At 40.6% G+C, this 20,703-nt stretch overlaps 1 protein-coding gene across 2 annotated transcripts in view; it reads left to right on the top strand.

Annotated features, from left to right (window-relative positions):
* Positions 1-20,703, top strand: part of GNE (glucosamine (UDP-N-acetyl)-2-epimerase/N-acetylmannosamine kinase) — a 138,154-nt gene that overhangs the window by 39,397 nt on the left and 78,054 nt on the right. For both annotated transcript variants that reach the window (XM_053702735.1, XM_053702736.1), the window contains exon 2: positions 14,756-14,958. In XM_053702735.1, coding sequence (XP_053558710.1) covers positions 14,756-14,958 — 203 coding nt within the window. The remainder of the gene's footprint in view (positions 1-14,755; positions 14,959-20,703) is intronic.

Here is a 20,703-nt window from a genome sequence, read left to right as displayed (position 1 = left end):
TGCAAGATGCTTGAAGTCCAGTGTGAAGTTTCCACAGATGAGCTTTTCTTCCTTCCGCAGATGAGCTTTATGGGGATGCTGACTTCATTTTCCAGCAGGACTTGGCACCTGCCCACACTGCCAAAAGCGCCAAAACCTGGTTCAATGACCGTGGGATTACTGTGCTTGATTGGCCAGCAAACTCGCCTGACCTGAACCCCATAGAGAATCTATGGGGCATTGCCAAGAGAAAGATGAGAGACATGAGACCGAAAAATGCAGAAGAGCTGAAGGCCGCTATTGAAGCATCCTAGTCTTCCATAACACCTCAGCACTGCCACAGGCTGATAGCTTCCATGCCACGCCACATTGAGGCAGTAATTGCTGCAAAAGGGGCTCAAACCAAGTACTGAGTACATACAGTATGCATGCTTATACTTTTCAGAGGTCCGATATTGTTCTATGTACAATCCATGTTTTATTGATTGCATGTAATATTCTAATTTTCTGAGATTGTGGATTTGAAGTTTTCATGAGCTGTAAGCCCTAATCATCACAATTATGACAAATCACGGCTTAAACTATCTTGCTTTGCATGTAATGAGTCTCTCATATATTGATTTCACCTTTTAAGCTGCATTAGTGAAATAAATGAACTTTTGCACGATATTCTAATTTTTTGAGTTTCACCTGTATATCACCTCTCAATAATTGTATTATCTCTACATTGACAAGTAGAGTATTTTCTCTTATGGACAATCAAAAACAAATATACAACAATATTGAAAATTCAGGCTCCAAAGTAGAAACTCAATGCAGCAAAAGTGAATACACCTGTTAACATTGAAACACAATTGAGTAACCTGTGATTTCCAATTAGCCTAATTGCATGAACATGGTTATAAAATGACCGGTAAACAACAGAACTTTCTCGGTTTTGGATCTATGGGCTGTGTCTATCTGCGTCAAGGCTCCACATGGGAAAGAATTGCCAGTAGAATTGAAAAATCTAATTTCCATCTAAAGGAGAGGAGAGTCCACAGCTTAATTCATTACTTTTGGGAAATAAGAACCTGGCCACCAGGAGGAGGCAAAGGCACCCCAGCCAAAGGCTTAAATACCTCCCCCTCATCCCCCAGTCATTCTTTGACTTTCGTCACAGGAAGATGGCAGAGCAGTGCCCAAGACTCGGAGTAGTCTCTTATGGAGGGTAGTACTCTTCAGACTGGGACTGGTGTTTTAAGTAGTCCTGTCAGCCTCTCAGTAAGAGCCTGGATGAAAGTTAGAAGATGCAGGGAGAGTCTTATTAACAGCTTCACAAGCAGCATTGCCGAGTTTCGCTGCCTGCTTTCTGCACTGAAGTCCATGTCAGGAGCCATGCTTCTACCTGTCACACTTGAAGGGCCATGTTCCTGTTCCACGGCATTGATTCTGGTAAGATCGTTTCATTTTTTTATACATGAGATAACACGGAAGACGGGGTCACAATGTGGTGCCTTTTATCTTATGGAATCAAGGGTTAATATTTCTAGTGAGGATTATTGAACAGGGGGTATACATAATATTGTTTATTGTGTTATTGCTGTGTTATGTGCGAGATGTGGCTCTGGCATTGGTGGAACTTCAGGTTGACTTCTGGGAGTATTTGCATGGCCGATTTTGTCGCATTTTCTCCTTAGTACAGGGGTGGTCCTGCGAGGCATCCCAGATGACTGGGTTTGAGTTTCACTTCCTCTGTTGATCAGCAGCATAGGAGACAAAGTGGTTTTTGTAGTCCGGGTCATAGGAGGTGGTGAGTGCCCCGGCCATTGGTTGTGTAAAGGTGCCTGTTTTTTAAGCGAGTCTAGTCCATAATGAAAGCGCAAGCTATGGAGGACTCTGACGCGTTAGAGGGTACTCCCCTCTTTAACAAAGTCTCATTCCTGTGTTTATTGTGAGGAGGTTCTTGTAGATCAGCCTGCTCAACTATGTTCCACATGCCTTGATAAGGTTGCGACATCTAAAACTAAGGGTATGTCTAGTACTACTGAGCCATCCACCTCTGTGAGCTCCTCGTCCCATGAGGTGCATTCATCTCCGAGTGCACATGCAGCGCCCCAGGGTCCAACCATTACTCCTACAGTAGAGATTAATTGGCCATTAGATTTTGCGGATCAACTGAAAACAGCGGTATTCAAAGTGATCCATGCCTTACCACGTTCTGATATTTGCAAGCGCAGGGCGTATCATGGCGTCTCGGCCCAGGGGTTGTCTACGCCTATGGAAATATCAGAGGCATTATATGATGATGAGGCCCACTCCGACTCTTCGGAGGAGGCTCCTTCTGGGTCGGAGTCCTTGTCATCTCCTCCTCCAGCTGCGGAGGAGCCTGACTTTACATTTAGGATGGAGAATTTGCGCTCTTTGCTGAAGCAAGTGCTTGCTACTCTGGAGGTCCCGGAAACCGAAGCTTCCAGAGCAACCTTCGAATCCTAAGCTTGATATACTATACAAGGACAGGGTGGTGCCTCAGACCTTCCCGGGTTCCTGATAAGATGGCTAATATTATTAAGAATGAATGGGAGCGATTTAGGTTCTTCCTTTTCCCCTTCTTCTTCCTTTAAGAAACTGTTCCCTGTTCCGGACTCTCAGCTCGAGCTGTGGGGGACTGTCCCTAAGGTGGATGGTGCCATCTCTACGCTCGCAAAGCAGACGACTATTCCTCTCAAGGATAGTTTGTTGTTTAAAGAGCCCATGGATAAAAATTTGGAATACATGTTAAGGAAAAATGTCTCAACACACGGGGTTTGTTTTTCAACCGGCAGCGGCTGTAGCCTCGGTTTCCGAAGCTGCAATATATTGGTGTGAATCCCTGTGTGATAGGGTCGATAGGGAGACTTCCATCGACGAGGTACAGGATAAGATTAAGACGTTGAAGGTCACCAATTCTTTCATTTGTGGCGCCAATATGCAAATTATTTGCCTGACCGCAAAGGTTTCAGGATTCTCAATTTTAGCATGCAGGGCTCTGTGGCTAATGTCTTGGTCTGCGGACATGACCTCTGTCGAGGCTGTTGTCCCTGCCTTTTCAAGGAAAGATTCTGTTCGGTCCAGGATTTGATTCGATCATATCCACAGTTACGGAGGCAAGGGAGCTTTCCTACCGCAGGATAAGAAGGCTAAGCCTAATAAAGGATCTACTTTTCGTTACCTTTCATGCGGACAAGGCCCAACGCCAGCAGCCCTCCGCGTAAGCGGATCAGTCCAAGGGAACTAAGGAAGCCTGCTAGGTCTTGGAACAAGTTCAAGCAGAACAAGAAGCCTGCCGAGACAAAATCGGCATGAAGGGGCGGTCCCCGGAACAAGTTGGGGGGCAGATTGTCTCTTTTCCGAAGCCTGGTTGTAAGACGTTTAGGACCCTTGGGTTCTGGAGGTTGTTGCACAGAGTTATAGGATTCAGGTCCCATCCACCCAGGGGCAGATTCCTCCTGTCAAACACTGTCTTCAAGACCGGAAAAGACAGCGGCCTTTCTCGAATGTGTGATGGACCTCTCCTCTCTAGCTGTTATCATACCAGTTCCCCCAAGCAGAAAAGAGTCTAGGGTACTATTCAAATCTTTTTGTGGTTCCAAAGGAGGGCACGTTCGGTCTAATTTTGGACCTGAAGTGTTTAAACAAGTTTCTGACTGTTCCATAGTTCAAAATGGAAACTATCTGATCTATTCTGCCCCTAGTTCCAGAGGGGGCAGTTCATAACGACAATAGACTTTGAAGGATGCTTACCTTCATGTTCCAATTCAAAGGGACCACTTCAAGTTCCTAAGATTTGCGTTTCTGGACCAACACTTCCAGTTTGTGGCACTTCCCTTCAGCCTGGCGGCGGCCCTGAGAGTCTTTGCGAAGGTTTTGGGGGCGCGCATTGCTGTGGCGCCCTATTTGGACGTCCAGGCGCCATCGTTCAGCCTCGCAGAGGATCATTCGAGGGCTCTTCTTTTATTGTTCCAATCTCACGGTTGGAAGATCAACTTAGGAAAGAGTTCCCTGGTTCCCAGCAACAGGGTGGCATTCCTGGGCACGATAATAGACTCTGTCCATGAAAATATTTCTCACAGATCGATGCAGGAAGATTGCGTCCACCTGTCTTGCCCTTCAGTCTTACTTGAGCCCTTCGGTGGCTCAGTGTATGGAGATGATCGGGCTCATGGTTTCCAGCATAGACGTCTCCCTTTCGCCAGGTTCCATCTCAGACGTCTTCAGTTGTGCATGTTGAGCCAGTGGAATGGCGATAATTCAGATCTATGACATCGGATATCCATGGATTCTCAGACCAGGGACTCTCTAACTTGGTGGATCCGTCTGGAGCATCTGTCCCTGGGGACATCCTTCCTGGGAAATTGTGACCACGTACGCGAGTCTGGCAGGATGGAAAATGGATCTGGAAGGAATCTCTCCTTCCGATCAATATTCTGGAACTTTGAGCAATCTACAATGGTCTGAGGGTGTGGCCTCCTCCTGGGGTCGTTCAGCTTCATCAGGTTCCAGACCAACAACATTACCTCGGTGGTTTACATCAACCACCAGGGGGGGGCGAGGAGCTCCCTAGCAATAAGGGAGGTGTCTTGGATTTTGCAGTGAGCGGAGTCCCACAGCTGCTTGCTCTCAGCGATCCACATTCCAGGTGTGGACAACTGGGAAGTGGACTTTCTCAGCAGGCATTCCTTCCATCCGGGGAATGGTCTCTTCACCCTGAAGTGTTTGTAGAGATTTGTCTCAGATGGTGAACGCTGGAGATAGCTCTCATGGTGTCCAGACTCAGTTGCAAGCTACCCTGATACGGGTCGATGCCTTAGCGATTCAGCCTAGCTTACATTCTTCCACCGTTACCACTTCTACTTTGTGTAGTGGCCGTGGAGAACATGGTTTGCGGATCTGGTGGGGATGTCATCCTCTCCGCCATGGAGGTTACCCTGTTGCTGGGATCTGCAGGAACGGGTTCCTTTTCAACATCAAAATCTCGGTTCTCTGAGGCTGACTGCGTGGAGATTGAGCGCTTAGTCTTAGCCGAGAGGTTTTTCTGAAAGTGTGATTGGCACTCTAGTTCAGGCAAGGAAGCCAGTCACTCGTCGCATCTACCATAAGGTGTGGAGGACTTGCTTGTCCTGGTGTGAGAAACACCGATATCCTTGGCACAAGGTGAAGGTATCCAGGATTCTGTCTTTTCTCCAGGAAGGTTTGGAGAAGGGTCTTGCTGACAGTTCCTTAAAGGGACAGATTTCGGCTTTATCAGTTTTGTTGCACAGGAGACTCGCTGAGCTTCCTGACATTCAATCTTTTTGTTCAGGCTCTGTCTAGAATCTGTCTTAAGGCAGTCTGCTCCCCCATCGAGCTTAAACTTGGTGCTTAAGGTATTGCAGAGGGTTCCGTTTGAGCCTATGCATTCTATTGACATTAAGATTCTGTCCTGGAAGGTTTTCTTTCTGTTGGCCAAGGCATCTGCACGCCGAGTATCTGAGCTGGCTGCCTTGGAACTTGAGCCTCCTTATCTGGTCTTTTATGCAGATAAGGCTGTTCTTTGCACCGGTTTGGGGTTTCTTCCCAAGGTGGTGTCTAACTTTATCAATCAGGAAATAATTGTTCCTCCTTTGTGTCCTAACCCACCATTTATTCCCTGATATTTCTCCTACTGTTCCTTGTTCCCTCGGCAGAATGACTGGGGGATGAGGGGAGTGGGGGTGGTATTTAAGCCTTTGGCTGGGATGTCTTTGCCTCCTCCTGGTGGCCAGGTTCTTATTTCCCAAAAGTAATGAATGAAGCCGTGGAGACTCCTCCCCACGATGGAAATAAAATTATCAGGTACGCATAATGTTTTTGAGACTTAAAGGGACACTCAAGTCAAAATAAACTAATGATTCAGAAAGAGCATGCTGTTTTAAAACACTTTCCAATTTACTTGCATTATCATGTTTTTTTCATTGTCTTGTTATAGACACACTTTCTGGGAACAAGATCCCACTGAGCATGTGCACAAGCTCATAGGGTACATATACTAGTCTGTGATTGGCTGATATCTGTCACATGATACAGGGGGCCAGACAATGCTTATTTGAAAATCATTCGAAACACAGTTGCAGCTGTAATTAGGAGTTATACAATAAGCCATAGTACCACTAATCAGAGCCGCAGTGGCCGTTCTCCTAAATGGAAGCCACGGAAAGTGCGCTTCTTGCACAGCCTTGCTCTGAAAAACAAACTGGCAAGGGGGTCAGACTTGGCTAAGGGGTTATCAATGAAAATTGAAGTTTTTGTGACAGCTCAGACAGTGCAAAGGACATTGCATAAAGTCAACCTCTGTGCACGGCATCCAAGAAAAAAAAAACCTTGTTTGCCCTTCAGCACAAACTGTAAGATTAAAGGGACACTGAACCCAATTTTTTTCTTTGGTGATTCAGATAGAGCATGCAATTTTAAGCAACTTTCTAATTTACTCCTATTATCAATTTTTCTTCATTCTCTTGGTATCTTTATTGGAAAAGCAAGAATGCAAGTTTAGATGCCGGACCATTTTTGGTGAACAACCTGGGTTCTTGCTGATTGGCGGATAAATTGTCCCACCAATAAACAACTGCTGTCCAGTGTACTGGACCAAAAATTGGCTGGCTCCTTAGCTTAGATGCCTTTATTATTCAAATAAAGATAGAGAACGAAGAACAATTGATAATAGAAGTACATTAGAAAGTTGGTTAAAATTGCATGCTCTGTCTTAATCACAAAAGAAAAAAAATGAGTTCAGTGTCCCTTTTTAAACAGCATGAAAATAAGCCTGATAAATACTGGGAGCACATTCATTGGGCTGATGGGACCAAGATAAATTTGGCTCAGATTGGTCCAGCATGTTTGGCGTGAACCTGGTCAGGATTATTACAGTGAATGCATAGTCCCAACAGTGAAGCACAGAGATGTGAGTGTGATGATATGAGGCTACATGAGTGCACAAGGTTTAGGGGAGATGACAGTTATAGATTACATGAATGCCTGTGGAGATATATAGCTCACTCCTGTGAAGTTACAAATGAGAACGGGCTGATTGGCTAAAATGACGTAAACAGCTCTGAGATAAGGGGGCATTCTGCAGAGGCTTAGATACTATGTAATCACAGAGCTAAAAAGTATATTAATATCACTATTTGGTTATACAAAACTGGGGAATAGGAAATAAAGGGATTATCTAGATTTTTAAACCATCACAATTTTTGATTAGATTGTCCTTTTTAATCATGTTTGGTGACATTGAAGGAGGAAAAAAATAGGGTAGAGCATAGGCCTTGCTGCAACACTTGCACTGCATCCAGGCTGCTGGGGGTAGACGTGTGCGTGGAATTTGAATATGTTTTTCTGGCTTCAAATATTACTCCTGAAATAGGCTATTGTAACTGTCAGCTTCAGTAAATCATGTCAGAATAATTTTCAAATGTGCAGACATTGGACATTCATTTCAAGTGGATTGCCATTAATGAAACACTAGTAAGAAATGCTCGATCATCCTAATAAAAATACATAATTTTAAATGCATTTTTTATAAATCTGAAAATATATTTTAAAATATACTGATAAACAAAAAAGTACACCATACTTTAAAGCCAGGGAAGAGGGGAATTTTTTTTTTTAATATATATATCTATCATAACAAAAGGCTTGATAAAAAATCACTGCTTGTAAAGTTTTATGGTTACCCCTATAATTTTATATTTATGCATGTAAAGAATCTATTGCCTGGTTCCTAGATCATGTACACTGGCTTCATAATTTTAATGCTAATTTGTCAGGATTTACTTTCACATTGAATAAACCTAAAAAAAAATCGGTTTAGCAAACCGCAATGAAGTATATTAACTTTATTAATTTATGTAATTTATCACTAGACAGAGGTGGGTTGTGTGTGTGTGTGTGTGTGTGTGTGTGTGTGTGTAAAATAAACAGTCAACACACTTGAAATTTACTTTATTTTACTGAAGAAAGTAAACTGGAATATTGGACTGTTGATTAGAACTATAATGATAAGATATGACAGCTTGATATTTATTTAGCATGGTATTTATAATCCCATAATACTTGCAGTGCAATTTTACAGACGTATGCAGCAGGGCAAATAACAGCGAACAGGATGCTACGGCACCTAGATATAATTTTACTTTTGCTATCTATCTATGTATCTATGGCTTAGTATAGTCATAGTTTAAATGGACAGTAAAGCGTATGTCTGTACAGCTAGTACTGATTGCTCACTGGTTGATAATGCGCTTGACATAAGGATCCTTTCCTGGAAGGTTCTATTTCTTCTGGCTATTGCATCGACTCGCAGAGTCTGAGTTGGCGGCCTTGCAATCTGAACCCCCTTACCTGTGTTTTTTTTTTTTTTTTTTTTCACGCTGATAAGGCTGTGCTTCGCACTGGGTCGTGATTTCTTCCCAAGGTGGTGTAAGATCGTAACATCAATCATGTCTCAACCCTTCTTCGTCTAAGGAAAGGTTACTGCATAACCTGGATGTGGTTAGAGCCTTGAAGTTTTATCTTCAGGCCACAAAAGATTTCAGACATACTTTGTCTTTATTTGTGGTGTATTCTAGGAAGCGTAGGGGGCAGAGGGCCTCTTCCAATTCTCTGTCCTTTTTGGTTGAGGAGCATTATCCATTTGGCCTATGAGACAGCGGCACATAAGCCTCCTAGAGGATTACGGCTCACTCAACTAGTGCTGTGGCCTCTTCTTGGGCCTTTAAGAACGAGGCCTCTGTGGAGCAGATTTGTAAGGCGGCTACTTGGTCCTCCTTACATACTTTTACAAAGTTTTACAAATTTGATGTTTTTGCTTCGGCGAAAAGCTGTTTTTGGGAGACAGGTTCTGCAGGCTGTGGTGCCCTCAGTATACGGTCCGCCTCGTTTTTACCCTCCCGTTTTTTTTTCATTCAGTTTCCTCTAGAGTTTGGGTATTTGTTCCCACAAGTAATGAATGAAGCAGTGGACTCTCCTCCCATTAAGATGGAAAACATAAAATTTGCTTACCTGATAATTTCATTTCCATCTGTGGGAGGAGAGCCCACTGCTCCTGCCCGTTTGCTCTGGTGGGCGGACCTAAATTTTATTATACTTCTGGCACCATTTATACCCTGATATTTCTCCTACTGTTCCTTGTTCCCTTGGCAGAATGACTGGGGGATGAGGGGAGGTATTTAAGCCTTTGGCTGGGGTTTCTTTGCCTCCTCCTGGTAGCCAGGTTGTTATTTCCTACAAGTAAGGAATGAAGCAGTGGACTCTCCTCCCACAGATGGAAATGAAATTATCAGGTAAGCATAATTTATGTTTTTTCTTGTCTTTAAAGTATTTTGATCATTTGTTTTAGCCTGAAGTAACCTGACACTAGTTTATGTAATTTTACTGACAAATGGACCGTAATAAATGTATAAAAAGGTGGGGGCATAGTAAATATCCGTACCTTTAAAACCAGTGTACTTTCAACAAGCAAGCAAAAGGTAGCCATTGTTTTCTCTCTAATATAAATAAATAAATATAAATAAATATATATATATATATATATATATATATATATATATATATATATATATATATATATATATATATATATATATATATATATATTATGAACAAAAAGACTAGGTACATAAATGATTTGCCTCTGCTCTGGTAGGGCAGTGAATCTTTCAATAGTTCATTTCCTACTTTAACTAGAGAAAATCACTGCATAGGGCACTCAGATCTGTGTTTTAACACTATGTTTGCCCACAATATTATTAATACAGCATTTATTTTACCCATTGATTGCCTGATAGACATGCAGAGGTGATTTGACCTCTGCCTGCAAAGTTCTGGGTCAGCCTTGCCTTAAAGCACGTAAAGGGGAGGCATAGGAGAGGGAATAAAATAACTTTTTATTTTTTTTATTTTTTCCCTCTCTGCACAATTTTTGTTTGATCACCTTGTTAAAGAGTAGTGCATGGCGGCGCTAAGGAGAGAGGGTGCAGTGAGGCTCAGTATGGGATCAGCAGTGCCTATTTGAAAGAGCAAACATACCAACATTTTATTTATTTTAATTGATGCATCCGAAGGCGCTTGATAGAAAAGCAAAGGAAGACATCGGCACTGGGTTACAGTTGTGTGACAGTTGTTGTTAGTGACAAGTGAACATGGCACCTGATAGCCAGTTATGGGGGAGGGTGATGGCTGTAACAAAAGATCACAAGCAACATTCCCGCATGTGGCTTTAACTGCTGGCTCTAGTAGTGTTTATGGAGGATTGCGTATAATTAGTAATATGTAGCACCATATTCAAGGTATACCTTTTTAAGTATACAGTCAAAAACGCATTTATTTATTTTAAATTACGGTTTACCATTCCTTCCTACTACTCCTACTTCCGCCCTATTTTCTCTCTAAAAGCCCGTCTGCAATACAGTGAGTGCTACTGCACGTGGGCTTTTACAGAGAAGATAGGTCTGATGTGTAAGAAGTGTTTGTGATGTGAAAGCAACTCTTTGAAAAAATTGTTCCTCCGGTGGTGGACTGTTAGATCAAGATTTATCAAGGGCAAGGTGAATTCTCTGGGTAATTCTCCTATATGTTCTCCTCAGCTCGCCTTTAGAGAAGCGCATCTGTGCGTTCAGATTTATCCAAAAAAACTGTGCAAATATAGGAGAATATCAATAATAAATCTTGCCCTTAATTGTCACAATAATCACATTAATACTGGCAAAATTTGATTTCACACAGAGTAGCACATGGCAAAGTTGCGTGCAGCCCTGTCTGGGTCCCATTGTGGGCAATATATAGCTTATCCTGGGCTTAGGTCTGGCTCCTATATTAGGATCCCTACTGTCGTCTTGTTATCCCCCTTATATATTATATTCCACCTGCAGCCAAATCAGCATTGTGCTTTAAAGCATTTACTTTACTTTCCATATGTTGGTATGTGTGTGTGTGTGTGTGTGTGCTTGCATGTTTTATAATATATTTTATACTTTTTGTTTGTTCCAGGCATTTTATCATTTTAAAAGCTACAAGAGGCCAAAAAATGACAATACCTGTAAGAGAAAGTCAAAGTTAAACATTTTTTATGTTAAGAGCTGAGAGGCCCAAAAATTGATTTAATACCTGCAAGAAATTAAAAAAAAAAAAAAGAATAACATCTTTTGCTAAGGGGCTTATTATGAAAGCAACTTACATATTTAAAAAAAAAAAAAAAATATATAAAAAGGGCATTTTTACCTTTACCTGATCGTGACCTGACAAGTTAAGCCTCTGAGAACATTAGCAATTAGTTTACATCCTACTTTATTCATAAAAAAAAATTAAAAAAAATATTTCATTGAACAAGAGAATTTATTTTTTTGTTAATGAATTTATTAGTTCATTTTTAAGTTAAAGCCATTTGTTCAAAAGAATAAAATTATTTTACATTTGGTTCTTGTTGACGAAGTCACTATTAAACAAACATTGGCTGTTCCAGTGAAATGCATGACTAAACTTGGTTAGTCACACCAGTATGGAATGTGTGAAGTGGAAATGTCTTAATGTCTTTTTTTTCTCTGCATTATTCCAAAACCAATAGGAAAGAGAGGATATTTTTTTTCTTTCTACATACATACATACATACATACATACATACATACCAATATAAATCCATTCACTGGATCCAAAAAATCATTGTTGATTCCTTTTAGTATTCTTGGTAGCTCTTAAGTTTCATGGGGATAAAAACATAGTGAAAAAAAATGCAATTTAAACATATTGAAAATCTCAACAAAATATAAAATTTTCCGTTATGTTTTGGGGATTCAGCACATGCTTCTTCAGTCTTGTGGGGAGGACCCCTGCACAAAATCAGTTACCTCTTCTAAGTTATCTGGAGTATGACCTTAAAGGGACAGTCAACACCAGAATGTTTGTTGTTTAAAAAGATAGTCCCTTTATTACCCATTCCCCAGTTTTGCTAAACAAACACTGTTATATTAATACACTTTTTACATCTGTGACTAACTTGTATCTAAGCATCTTTTGACCGCCCCTAATCACATGACTTAGTTATCTATTGACTTGCATTTTAGCCAATTAGTGCAGTGTCTGCCACTAGCCACAGGCGTGATCACAATGCTATCTATATGGCCTACATGAGCTAGCCTCCCCTGCTGTGAAAAGCAAATAAAATAGAGGCGGCCTTCAAGGGCTTAGAAATTATCATATGAGCCTTCCTAGGTTTGAAAAAGAATAATTAGTAGGAGCGCCTAAGCTAAAGGTGTGTAGCCTTCCTAGGTTTGCTTTCAACTAGAATACCAAGAGAACAAATCAAAATTGTTGATAAAAGTAAATTGTAAAGTGTGTTTTTTTTTTTTTTTTTTTAAATTACATGCCCTATTTGAAAAATGAAATGGACTTGACTGTCCCTTTAAGTGTTCTTAGGTTTATGGGGGGCGAGTGCCTTACAATTAATAGCAGAAGAGACTTTATGTCCCCTCCTAACTACTTCTTCTAGTCAGCATAAGTGGCCTTTGTCAAGTGGGTAATTTATTTATTTTTGGTAATATAAATACGTGATTGCTAGAAATGAAGGAACCATGTATACTGCACTAGATACAGGATATGCAATAAAAAGGGAAACATAGCATTAATGGGACTTGTATATATGGAAGGTGTGAAAATATGCAAATACAAAATGAGCTGCTGTCATTAGTTAGTCCTATCTGTACAGCCTTATTGGGTTACAAGTTACACTTTTTTTCCCCCATAACTTTTACAGGTCTTTTGATATTTAATATGCAATTGTGCTAGAAGTTCTTTGGCAATGGCAAATATTTTTTTTTCTGATGCAATATTTAAGCTTAAATAAACACTATATATACTAAACTTGGGTGTGGTTGTATGTCAGTTGTTCTCTTCCTTTATTAAACCAGATTTATTTGTGTGTCACATTTACATTTTGATTCCTTTGTGGCACATTCAGGGCAACTTTTTTTATTTTAAATATGATTTCCTCATTCAATATAGTTTAAAGAAAAATAGTTCTAATAGAGATATAAAGGTTGTAAATTTCCACTTTGTGAGAGAGAAAAATAACCAGCACCGACTCTGCATTTAAAGAGACATAAAACTGTAAAAGAAAATGCTGTAATGTGTAACATTGCATCTAATTATTGCACCCCTGCATGCATATAACTGTGTTTAACCCCTGCAAAATGAGTAATGATAAAGAGAAGAGAAAGGGTGCCTCCTAGTGTAGCCAATAGATGGTATAAATAAAGAACAATTTTGATGAAATTTACTTACAATGTGTGAAGGCAAAGGTAATGCCTAGGAGGATGGTCTGAGAGCTTAACAGTGTCCCAGCAAACTGTGCACAAGTCAGGGCAGCTCCTTCCAGAATCTAGGCAGGATTCAAGATACTGTAAGATAAGCCTGAGGAAACGGCACGGTAGACGCCAAGAAACTCGTAGCGAATAATACTGCTGGTTTTTACATTTTTTTTTTTTATTGTATGTTTTGTACATTTTTAAAATATAAAGCATTTTATATTTCCAAGCACTTTTTTTGAGTCTTTGATACGAATACCTGCCTCAATAATATCGGAGTCTACACACCTGGGATTCTGCTGTTTGTGCACTGGGCCACTATAATAGTCCAGTTTGTGTGATTTTCACCACTAGGTGCGCTACTAAATGTGAGTACCCTTATACCTTGGGTTTCTGATACGGGGTCCTGAATATCCCTTTGGTCTGCACTAGGATTCGCCCTTCTTTTGTTCTCCTTATACAAAATGAGTAATGCACTACAAGAACCTAGCTAAAAACGCCAAGTGAGACATATGTGTGTGGCTTTCCTAGGTATGTTTTTCAACAAAGGATACCAACAGTATGAAGCAATAGAACCAATATAAGTAAATTCAATTATTATTGAATATTTACTATGATAAATAGTATTTTTATTGATGTGAAATTAGATATATTTGTAACCCCCCCTGCACATGAGTCTCAAAAATATAATTTTATAGCTGCTACTGTCTGAGTTATGCGGATATGTTATAACCACTTATATCAGATAGTGGCAACTATGAATTTATAATTTTATAATATAAATTATGTTATTGTAGTTAATAAAGACTGCTGTATTATAGAACTGCATCATATCTTTTATCTGTAATATTGTGTGACGGTTGAAATAGCCTGTTTCTGTTTTTCTTAAATATGTGTAACTATAGCAATTTCATAACCTTCACAATAAGTGTTTGGTTTCTTTGCTACACTATTTAGCATTTTAATCTCCTACATTTCATATGATAGGGGCTTTTAATGTTTTTAAATGATATTCAAGGGTAAAGAGAGAAAACTTGTGACTTTCATAAGTTGATATAATTTTTAGACAGATTCCCTTCTTTTACTTTGTGTTTAACTCCTTTTTAAAAGGTTTAAATATGTATTTACAGGTGCCCTCCTGGCACACCCCTATTCTTCCCATGGTGAATATACAGCCAATTTGTGTAAAGGTAAAATGTTAATACAAAATAGAGCATTTTAGTTTTACACTGGATTGTGCCGTTAAGGTTTCACAGGAGGGCAGATTTTATGTTTAACCCTCTCTTTCCCCCGGCTCAACACTGACACTGTAGTCTGGAAATCTATTGATTTTGTTGCTTGCAAATAGAAATGTAGTAACTTAATATTTGTCATCTGTGTTAGAAATATTGCATTTGTGTGTAATCATAGTAATTTAAAATCCTCTGGTTTGTGTTCTCTTTCAGGCACTTTATTTTGAAACTTTGTCCAGGCAAAAAGTTACCATGGAGAAAAATGAGAACCAGAGAAAACTTCGTGTCTGTGTGGCTACCTGCAATCGGGCAGATTATTCCAAACTGGCTCCTATCATGTTTGGAATCAAAGCAGAATTAGAGAAGTTTGAACTGAGTGTTGTTGTTTTAGGATCTCACCTTATTGATGATTATGGGTAAGCTTGTCTGACAAATTTCTTGCATTTTTAATTTTTAAGTCTGAAATCTACACTGTTTTTTAATATTGCAAATCCTATATCTTTGCAGGCAGTCCACCAACTTTCTCTGTTAAGCCAGCAGGGACTTATGTTCTTCAAAAGTTTGAACACAGTGATCAAAATGTAGCAGCACGAAAGGCTGGGGTTGTTGGGCAATGGGCAGTTTGTTTTTTTCTGGGAAATAAATCTATAGGGCTTTTTCTTCCATATAATGGTGAGAGTCCACAAGCCTTAACTTGTGGGATTGAATTCCTGCCACTAAGATGAGGAAAAGAACCCCAAACAATAAGTACTTTTTAGCCCTCCCACCTCCCTGTACTACTCAGTTTTGTTCTTTGCCTGCCAGAAGGAAGGTGAAGATTTGAGGTGTTCAGTTTTACATTAACGGGGGTGCTCAGACCTATGTGAGACCCCTTACCCATCTAGCTTACTGATTCTGGGGTATAAGAGAACTTGATTTCTGATGCAGCTATTTCCTTCTGGAATTTTCAGTCATATCCCCCCTCAGATGTCAAGGGACCTGTTCCTTAGCCTTGTGCTGTGGGATCATTGTGCACTCCTCTCCAATATTCTCGACTTTTACGTTCACGACAGTGGATAGGATTTCTTCAGTGGAGTTGGTGCTGGTGTAGTAATTACTGAAGACTCAGCCCACAAGCTGTTAGTAGATCTATTATTTAATGTGTAGCATAGCTATTGGACATTACAGGTAACACACAGCAATATTCCAGGTACAGATGTCAATACTCTCTTTATGAGGTTATTTGTACTTTGCACCAGCGTGTTGGTCACTGTTACTCTGCAGCTCATTTGTGTTTCTGTCAGCCGTTTATAGCTGATTCCTTTATATTTTTCTCTTAGCATTCATGTTTTTTTCTACTTTAAAGGGACAGTCTACACCAGAATTGTTATTGTTTTAAAAGATAGATAATCCCTTTTTTACCCATTCCCCATTTTTGCATAACCAACACAGTTATATTTATATATTTTTTTTACCTCTGTGATTATCTTGTATATAAGCCTCTGCAAACCGCCCCTTTATTTCAGTTCTTTTGACAGACTTGCAGGTAAGCCAATCAGTGATGGCTCCCAGGTAACTTCATGTGCATGAGCACAGTGTTATCTATATGAAAAACATGAACTAACACCCTCTAGTGGTGAAAAACCTGTTAAAATGCATTCTTAAGAGGCGGCCTTCAAGGTCTAAGATATTAGCATATGAACCTCCTAGGTTATCCTTTCAACTAAGAATACCAAGAGTACAAAGAAAAATTGGTGATAAAAGTAAATTGGAAAATTGTTTAAAATTACATGCCCTATCTGAATCATGAACGTTTTTTTTTTTTTTTTGGACTAGACTGTCCCTTTCATGCTGCCAGTAGTATATTATTTTTACACAGTGCTCAATGAGAGAAAGTGTATGCAGGGAAGTCAATGTTAATGGGCATGAGTGTTTGCTAGCATAAATTTATTAACGGCTCTGTTCTGGGGGTGATTTACACTTTTGACATCATCAGTTCAGTGTATTTTATTTCTCAGCTGGTGTTATTTTATTTTTCTTTCCTAAGATATGGAAAGTCCACAACGTCATCAATTACTAGTGGGAATATCACTCCTGGCCACCAGGAGGAGTCAAAGAGCACCATAGCAAAGCTGTTAAGTGTCACTCCCCTATCCACAATCCCCAGTCATTCTCTTTGCCTCTGTCAATGGCAGATTCGGACAGTATAATTTCTTCATCTGTTATTGAATATACTTCAGGTTTAAGCTTGAACACCTTTGTGTATTGCTAAAGGAGGTATTGGCCTCTTTGGACGACTCAGATACTCATGTCGTTGTGAACCCTAGAGATGTTCCTTCCTCTGTGGAAGTGTTTCTTGTTCCAGACTGTGCGTTGGAGATTTTTTCACAGGAATGGGTGAATCAATGGATACCTTTTCTTCCTGTCTCCCGCCTTTAAAAAGATCTTTCTCTTGTAAGGTGTATCCAGTCCACGGATTCATCCATTACTTGTGGGATATTCTCCTTCCCAACAGGAAGTTGCAAGAGGATCAGCCACAGCAGAGCTGCTATATAGCTCCTCCCCTCACTGCCATATCCAGTCATTCTCTTGCAACTGTCAACTAAGATGGAGGTCGTAAGAGGACTGTGGTGTTTTATACTTAGTTTATTTCTTCAATCAAAAGTTTGTTATTTTTAAATGGTACCGGAGTGTACTGTTTATCTCAGGCAGTATTTAGAAGAAGAACCTGCCTGCGTTTTCTATGATCTTAGCAGAAGTAACTAAGATCCTTTGCTTTTCTCACATATTCTGAGGAGTGAGGTAACTTCAGAGGGGGAATAGCGTGCAGGCTTTCCTGTAATAAGGTATGTGCAGTTAAAATATTTTTCTAGGGAATGGATCTAATTTCTCTGAGACTGACTGCATGGAGATTGAACGCTTGATTCTATCAAGGCGTGGCTTCTCCGAGTCAGTCATTGATACCTTATTACAGGCTCGGAAGCCTGTCACCAGGAAAATCTACAATAAGATATGGCGTAAATATCTTTATTGGTGTGAATCCAAGAGTTACTCATGGAGTAAGGTTAGGATTCCTAGGATATTGTCCTTTCTCCAAGAGGGTTTGGACAAAGGCTTATCAGCTAGTTCTTTAAAAGGACAGATCTCTGCTCTATTCTTTTGCACAAGCGTCTGGCAGAAGTTCCAGACGTCCAGGCATTTTGTCAGGCTTTGGTTAGGATTAAGCCTGTGTTAAAAACTGTTGCTCCCCTGTGGAGCCTAAACTTGGTTCTTAAAGTTCTTCAGGGAGTTCCGTTTGAACCCCTTCATTCCATTGATATTAAACTTTTATCTTGGAAAGTTCTGTTTTTGATGGCTATTTCCTCGGCTCGAAGAGTCTCTGAGTTATCTGCCTTACATTGTGATTCTCCTTATCTGATTTTTCATTCAGACAAGGTAGTTCTGCGTACCAAACCTGGGTTTTTACCTAAGGTGGTTTCTAACAGGAATATCAATCAAGAGATTGTTGTTCCATCATTGTGTCCTAATCCTTCTTCAAAGAAGGAACGTCTTTTGCATAATCTGGACGTAGTCCGTGCCTTGAAGTTTTACTTACAGGCTACTAAAGATTTTCGTCAAACATCTGCCCTGTTTGTCGTTTACTCTGGACAGAGGAGAGGTCAAAAAGCTTCGGCAACCTCTCTCTCCTTTTGGCTTCGGAGCATAATACGCTTAGCCTATGAGACTGCTGGACAGCAGCCCCCTGAAAGGATTACAGCTCATTCTACTAGAGCTGTGGCTTCCACCTGGGCCTTTAAAAATGAGGCCTCTGTTGAACAGATTTGCAAGGCTGCGACTTGGTCTTCGCTTCACACCTTTTCAAAATTTTACAAATTTGACACTTTTGCTTCTTCGGAGGCTGTTTTTGGGAGAAAGGTTCTACAGGCAGTGGTTCCTGTCTTGTCCCTCCCATCATCCGTGTACTTTAGCTTTGGTATTGGTATCTCACAAGTAATGGATGATCCGTGGACTGGATACACTTAACAAGAGAAAACATAATTTATGCTTACCTGATAAATTTATTTCTCTTGTAGTGTATCCAGTCCACGGCCCGCCCTGTCCTTTTAAGGCAGGTCTAAATTTTAATTAAACTACAGTCACCACTGCACCCTATGGTTTCTCCTTTCTCGTCTTGTTTCGGTCGAATGACTGGATATGGCAGTGAGGGGAGGAGCTATATAGCAGCTCTGCTGTGGGTGATCCTCTTGCAACTTCCTGTTGGGAAGGAGAATATCCCACAAGTAATGGATGATCCGTGGACTGGATACACTACAAGAGAAATAAATTTATCAGGTAAGCATAAATTATGTTTTTCATAACATAACATAATTAACTCTAGGGGAACTTTCAAGGTCTGGGGAGATGCCACCTATCCTCCCGCTAAGTGCTAAAAATGTTTTAAATAAAAATATTAGAGGAAAGGGAGGTCTATATTGCAAGCACAAGTCCCAGCCTATCTGCTTAGGGGGCAATGTGAGAATGACTAACCACTATATGTAATAACTCTTATTTACTATGCGTGATGTTGAACTGACTGAAAAAACAGCTATTTCCTGGGGACAAAAAATAAGAAAAAAACCAACATGTCACCGATAACAGGTAACCTCAGTCTTAGGTTCGAAGGCTCCAAGTGTTGATCCGTACTCCGCACAAGACGGATACTGCCATGCAGAGCGTAGGAGAAGTGAACTTGAGAGTTAAGGCCAAACTGTTCAGGTGTTCTTGGATTTCTTCTTAGGGATCTTGGCCCACTGAGATCTTTGTGACTTCAGAGGTATCCTTTGAGGTTTGGGTGTCTCCATAGGTAATGAGGGTCCCTGTAGTGAGGGTGTTTCTAAGTCCAGAGCTGCACAGATGTCTGGGATCCCTTCAGCATCTCTAATTGTCATTAGTTTGTTGTCATTAGTTATGTGAAGAGCAAACGGGTATCCCCACCTATATTGAATCTGATTTTTCCTTAGAAGCGTGGTAAGGGGTCTCAGGGACCCCCTTCTTTGTAAAGTTCTGGTACTTAGGTCTTGGAAGAAATGAACCATGTTTCCCCTAAATTTAAAGGTTGGTTGTTTAGCTGCATCTTTAAGGATCTTATCTTTTTCGGGGAATCTCAGAAAGGCCACTATAACGTCCCTCGGCGGAAGGTCAGCTCTGGGTTTAGGTTTGAGAGCTCTGTGTGCCCTTTCTATCTCAATTTCAGTGGACGTGTCCACTCCAGTGATCGCACAAAATAGCTGATGTAGATAAGAGGGAAGATCATCAGATGTTACGGACTCTGGAATACCTTTGAGACGGATGTTACATCTCCTACTCCTGTTTTCCATGTCCTCTATCTTGTCCAGCAGTTCATTTACTACTAGCTGTTGCTGTGAAACCTGTTGGACCGCCATCTCCACGTCTTCTACTATGTTGTCATTGTTATCTTCCAGGGTTTCTACCCTTGCACCCAAATCTGACATGTCTTTCTTGATATCATTTAAGCTTTCGGTCATAGAGGTGTGCATGGCATCCATTTTAGCCCATAGCTTGTCGAAGCTGTTGGTAATATCCTGTTTAGAAACAAGTAGGTGCAAGTCAGCTCTGGTTAGAGGAGTGTTGTCGTCCATGGAGTTAGGCTCTCTTAGTGTATCTACAGTTGATGTCCTGACTTCAGTAGTGTGCTCAGCGGGGTTATCACTCTGTGTTTGTTTGAAGTAGGAGGTGACAGGAGTAGTTCCCCCCCCCCCCCATTTCTCCGACTTATTCAGTCTCTTGGAGGCCATTTTGTTGCTCTTATATATATTTTCTGTGGGGGTTTATCCTTTAAAGAAGATGGAAGGGCTTGTGTCTCAGTATATGTTAAATTCACTTAGACGTTATACCGCCAACATCCACTAGATGGCTGGCTTGTATCAGAAATGAGAGGTTACTGGAGAAAAAACAAATCTAGCTGTAGTTAGATAGAAGGGAAAAACTACTGGAGGGCAATGTGGGTCACAATTCTCCAAGTTTCAGTCCCCCAGAACCATCATGGAGACATAGAGTGGGCTTATATCCATTTAGTGTAGGGGAAGCTCACATTTAGCCCCTAATAAATGCTCTGAGGGTCTAGAGGGGAGCCAGAAAGATGTTTGCTTCTGTAACTCTTGTCACGTGGAAAACACTGTAAC

This window comes from Bombina bombina, chromosome 2 (assembly GCF_027579735.1).
Source record: "Bombina bombina isolate aBomBom1 chromosome 2, aBomBom1.pri, whole genome shotgun sequence".
In the NCBI taxonomy this organism is placed as follows: domain Eukaryota; kingdom Metazoa; phylum Chordata; class Amphibia; order Anura; family Bombinatoridae; genus Bombina; species Bombina bombina.
Note: the sequence above shows the minus strand (reverse complement) of the source record. Positions and strands in the feature narration are given on the sequence as shown.